The following is a 5,994-nucleotide window of genomic DNA, read 5'->3' on the forward strand; positions in this document are numbered from 1 at the left end:
AGAAGGACACCAGGGCCTTCATGGACCAACTGGCGGTAAGACACTCGCAGTCCGGGCCTGCTTGGACCAACTGGCGGTAATACACTCGCAGTCCGGTTATGCCTGCACCAACTGGCGGTAAGACACTCGTAGTCCGGGTATGCCTGGACCAACTGACGGTAAAACACTCGCAGTCCGGTTATGCCTGCACCAACTGGCGGTTATACACTCGCAGTCCGGTTATGCCTGCACTAACTGGTGGTAAGACACTCGTAGTCCGGGCCTGCTTGGACCAACTGGCGGTAATACACTCGCAGTCCGGTTATGCCTGCACCAACTGGCGGTAAGACACTCGTAGTCCGGGTATGCCTGGACCAACTGGCGGTAATACACTCGCAGTCCGGTTATGCCTGCACCAACTGGCGGTAAGACACTCGTAGTCCGGGTATGTCTGGACCAAATGGCGGTAAGACACTCGCAGTCCAGGTATGCCTGCACCAACTGGCGGTAAGACACTCGCAGTCCGGGTATGCCTGGACCAAATGGCGGTAAGACACTCACAGTCCGAGTATGCCTGGACAAACTGATGGTAAGACACTCGTAGTCCGGTTATGCCTGCGCCAACTGGCGGTAAGACACTCACAATCCGGGTATGCCTGGGCCAAATGGCGGTAAAACACTCAGAGTCCGGGGATGCTGGGGCCAACTGGCGTTCATAAATCGCTGTCTGTGTATGCCTGGACCAATGGGCGGTGAGACACTCGCAGTTTAGACTAGCTCTCAACATATATGGTGTTATGGAGTATACTTACAGAGAAACTCAATACTAGTACATTAAATTACTCTGTGCCTATATCTAATACAAAGGTATGATAATGTATCGGCTTTCAACATACTTCATATACATCCATCTAGATATTGTTTCTACGCTGCATTTATCATATATAACCCGTTCAGTTATATTTCCATATTCGCCAAGAGGTATGATGCTCATTTCGCAACTTCTATATTAAAAAATGCAAAGTGGCTTTTGTTTTTTTACTACATGTACTATTGTTTCTTTTTGATACAGGCGATATCCTGGTCTACATAAAGTGCTTAAATTCTGACCCAAAAATTAAAAAAGATATATTAATTTTATAATATTTTGTTTTAAAAGCCTTATCAAGTAATCACCTTTCGTAAGGTTATCATATTTTCATTTTAGAACTGTGAGTCAGGCACGGTAGAGTAATGTGTTAACATTACCCTGGTCAAAGAATAGTCATTTGTTCACACAGCTCTGGCCATGAGGTAGCCATGTGTTCACATTGCCATGTTCAAGGAATAGTCTAGTGTTCACATAGCTCAGGTCACTGAACAGTCCTGTGTTCACATAGCTCTGGTCACGAAATAGTCTAGTGTTCACATTGCTCTGGCCACAGACTAGTCTAGTTTTCACATAGCTCTGGTCACGGACTAGTCTAGTGTTCACGTAGGTTTGGTCACGGTAGTCATGTGTTCACATAGCTCTGGTCACGGACTAGTCTAGTGTTAACGTAGGTCTGGTCACGGTAGAGTCATGTGTTCACATAGCTCTGGTGACAGAATAGTCTTATATTCAAATATCACTGGTCACGGAATAGTCTAATGTTCACATTGCTCTGGTCGCGGAATAGTCTAGTGTTAACTTAGGTTTTGTAATGGACTAGTCTAGTGTTCACATAGCTCTGGTCACGGTAGAGTCATGTGTACACATAGCTCTGGTCACATAATAGTCTTGTATTCAAATAGCACTGGTCATGGAATAGTCTAGTGTCCACATCGCTCTGGTCACGGAATAGCCTAGTGTTCACATAGCACAGGTCACGGTAGAGCCATGTGTTCACATAGCTCTAGTCACATAATAGTCTTGTATTCACATAGCACTGGTCACGGAATAGTCTAGTTTTCAAATTGCTCTGGTCACGGAATAGTCTAGTGTTCACATAGGTCTGGTCACGGAATGGTCAAGTGTTAACGTAGCTGTGGGCATGGAAAAGTCATGTGTTCACATAACTCCAGGCATTATTTAATTACTGTAAGTTCGGCACGGGGTAGTCATACGTTCACATAGTCTAATTTTAGAAGTGTGATATCGGCAAGAAAGGGTCAGGTGTTCACAAAGCCCTTTTCTCATTCCAGAATTGTGAGGTCGGCAGCGAGAAGTTCAAGTCTCTGAAGAGAACGATTCAGGAGAAGTGTCCTGTGTACGAGGAAATCCTTCGCCTCGACTTCAACAACTCTACGCGCCTTACTTATGAGTATCGACAGAACCCCTTGGTTGAGCAGGTGTTCGGTAAACTCTCGAGCCTCGGTGACGTCATAGTTCGGCCGCATCCATCGACGCTTCCCGGCTTTCTCTCCGCATCCGAAGTTATCGAATTCGCGAAGAAGTCCATCAATATGGTGTCCGTTAATGAGGGCGCCAGTGTGAATGATGAAAACAAGTGTTGCTTCACCGGCGGTACATTCATTTCCGGCGGTCGACTGATTCTCGCTGACTGGAACAACGGTTGTCTGAAGTTGTTCAACAAGAATGCCATTCCGACCCACCGCCTTGCTCTGCCTAACGCTCCCTGGGACGTAAAGCTGCTGTCATACGACCAGGTGATCGTCACCGTACCGGGCGACAAGCTTGTCTTAATTGTACAGTGCAGCCTCGACAAGGGGATGGAAATAGTGACCACGTTCCAAACAGACGCCGAGTGCTGGGGCGCGGCACCGCTCAACGGCGACCTTGTTGCTATGACAACGGACCCTTGGAGTCGGTCACCAATTATAAAGGTTTACACCCTAAAAGGCAAACTGACGTCATTCTACGAAAAGAACGGTAGCGGCGAGGCCTTGTTCACCTATCCAGAGCATATCACGACAGACGCCAGCAAGGAGGTCCTCTACATTTCTGACTCAAAGAAGAACTCGGTGATAGCTCTGACCTTGGGTGGCTGTCTTCTCTTCCGCTACTCACATAAGGATCTCCGTTGCCCAAGCGGCTTGGCCGTAGACACGCAAGGAAACCTGTACATTTGCGGAAAAGAATCCAACAACATTCACCAAGTGACATCATCCGGTCAGTTGGTGCGGATTCTGCTGCAGAACGAGGTTCAGTCCCCGCGAGCTATCTGCATGGGAGAAGGGGAGCGCATTCTGCTCACCAGCGTGAATTGTGATACGTGTAACGAGTTCCTCGTGGTGCAAATGGAGTAGAAGCGGTAATAAAATATGTGTGCTTTTCTGTGAAAACTGGGCAAAATGCATGTGCGTAAGTGTCATCCCAGAATAGCCTGTGCAAACTGGATTTTCGGTAAGGAGGGACTTTCTTGAAAATAAAAATACCATAACAGAGGAAAGTGTCGTCCCTGATTAGCCTATGCGGACTGCACATGCTAATCTGGGACGACACGTTACGCACATGCATTAAGCCCAGTTTTCTCAGAACACGACTCATATTTGGAAGTAAGTGATGAATTGACATTCATGGATGTGCATACCCGGTCTTCACAAAGCAGACAGTCTGAATAAGCAAACGTGACCCATCCATGTCAACCATATATCGTGTCGGCAGAAAACACTTATATTATACGCATGTTATACAATCTGTCTGGAATGTATGACTTTTTTCCAGCTCTTTGTAAATTATATGTTTGTATATATTGATATTCATTTATTTTTATAATGTTTGCTTGAAAAAGTTGGAACATATTTCCGTAAGTTGCTATTAAGTTTGCAATTATATTAACTACATTCGATCCGATTCGCTTAACCCATTTATGCCTAGCGTCCTGAAAAAAAGGACATTGCAAACAGCGTAGACCCAGATGAGACGCCGCATAATGCAGCGTCTCATCTGGGTCTGCGCTGTTTGTTTGAAGGAATTTCTGTAAGAAATATTCTAAAAATAGAAATAAATATACCAGACATCCCCAATTTCGGAAATAAATGGATCCAATTTAGAAGGAAGGGAGAGTCCACTGGGCATTAATGGGTTAATTTACTTAGATTAGCCATAACAAAGAATGTTAAACAGATTTGGAAGATTTATGCCTGCCAGTGGGAATCGTACAAAAAGGATACGATTTATTTAGCTGATATATCTTCCTTTTTGGGCGATGTTACTCATGTTAGTGTCTACGAATGATTTTTGTTTAGTTAGCTGATTTCGTCCATTAGCGTTTCATTTGTCAGTTTCAATACAATAATTTGAATTTTTCGAAATAAAGCTGTGCAATTGTTATCAATTTATCCATGTTTTTATTTTAAACATAAAATCTGGAGACGGACTTGATTGTTGAAATGTTAATTAAAACAAAAATGAAATTAGAAATATCTCATGCTGCAGGGTACAGCCTACACAATTTTATTATTCATGTACATATTGTTGTCGTCGTTAAACACTAATTGTTGTAATTTATCACCATTTAAGTATTTAACCTGCACCAAATAAAAATAGTGAAAAATAATTGTAATTTACATCTAACAATACCAAGTCCTGGAATGAAAATGTCCTCCTTCTTGATATTAAACTTACATAAATGCTCATGCTGTGGTCGATTATACAATACAATATGCATGTAAAACCCAACACACTATGCATGTCAAATCCAATACAATATTTATATCAAATCAAGCACAATATACATTTCAAACCCAACACAATATGCATGTGAAACCCAACACAATATTCATGACAAATCCAACACAATTCAAATGTCAAATCCAACACAATATGCATGTCAAACCCAACACAATTTAAATGTCAAATCCAACACAATATAGATATCAAACCCAACACAATATGCATGTCAAACGCAACACAATATGCATGTCAAATCCAACACAATATGCATGTCAAATCCAACACAATATAAATGTCAAATCAAACACAATATGCATATCAAACCAAACACAATATGCGTGTCAAATTCAACACAATATAAATGTCAAATCAAACACAATATGCATATCAAACCAAACACAATATGCGTGTCAAATTCAACACAATATAAACGTCAAATCAAATACAATATGCATATCAAACCAAACACAATATGCATGTCAAACCAAACACAATATGCATGTCAAACCAAACACAATATGCATGTCAAATCGGAATGTGATCGTCTGATAGGAAAATACACCTAAAATGTCAGTACTTGAAGTTCGCAACACCAGCCTACATTTCATAACTTGTGAATGATAATGCAAAACTACCTAGAAGCCTATTTCAAAAACCTATAAGGCATTATTATAATACGACAAATTGCCCTAAAATGCGTCCCCCTTCAAATACATTCTTTTGAGTCTCTTTGCACCAGTCTAAAAGGCATGAAATAGTTGTTACTGAGAATGCCATACCGCCTTAAAGGGGCTGTCAATCAGATTGACGAAAAAAGAAAAGTTCTTAAATACCGTATTTTTTACAATTATTAGTTTACATTGATTCAAATATCACGACTGGTATATTACATTACTTAAAAAATGTTCTTAAGTTTTCATATTTTCAGTACATTCGGAAACTATTATCTTTTAAAAATATATTTAATTTGACACAACTTATTCAAGAACCTACTAGAATTTGTAATACTTCATCAACATGCATAGACTTAGTTCTTGTATCAGATAATGATTTAATTTCTCATTGTGGAGTTATTGATTCATCAATAAGTGACCATTGTATTGTTTATTGTACACGCAAGAAATTAAATATGTCAATTGGTAAACATTACAATGTACACACCAGATCATTGAAAAACTACAGTAAAGAAAACGTTGAATAATGTCTTTTATCTACAGACTGGAGTAGTGTCTTACTAAGTGACAATGTCTCTGTAGCTTGGGATAATTTTAAAAGTACATTTTTATCTGTTCTTGATGGCATTGCACCTGTAAAAGAAGTTAGATTTAAACAACGCACTCAGCCTTGGATTACTCCTGATATTTTAAATAGTATCCAGGCAAGAGACAAAGCTTTTCATGTATATAAGATAAATAGAA

At 40.7% G+C, this 5,994-nt stretch overlaps 1 protein-coding gene across 1 annotated transcript in view; it reads left to right on the plus strand.

The window, feature by feature from the left end:
* The window catches only part of LOC127842819 (uncharacterized), a 5,829-nt gene extending 2,070 nt beyond the window's left edge, over positions 1-3,759 (plus strand). The window contains exons 4-5 of the mRNA XM_052372563.1: positions 1-35; positions 2,143-3,759. The exon at positions 1-35 is cut by the window's left edge and continues 204 nt beyond it. Of these exons, the coding sequence (XP_052228523.1) occupies positions 1-35; positions 2,143-3,207 (1,100 nt within the window). The 3' untranslated portion in view covers positions 3,208-3,759. The remainder of the gene's footprint in view (positions 36-2,142) is intronic.
* The last annotated feature ends 2,235 nt before the right edge of the window (positions 3,760-5,994 follow it).

Source organism: Dreissena polymorpha, chromosome 8 (genome assembly GCF_020536995.1).
Source record: "Dreissena polymorpha isolate Duluth1 chromosome 8, UMN_Dpol_1.0, whole genome shotgun sequence".
In the NCBI taxonomy this organism is placed as follows: Eukaryota; Metazoa; Mollusca; class Bivalvia; order Myida; family Dreissenidae; genus Dreissena; species Dreissena polymorpha.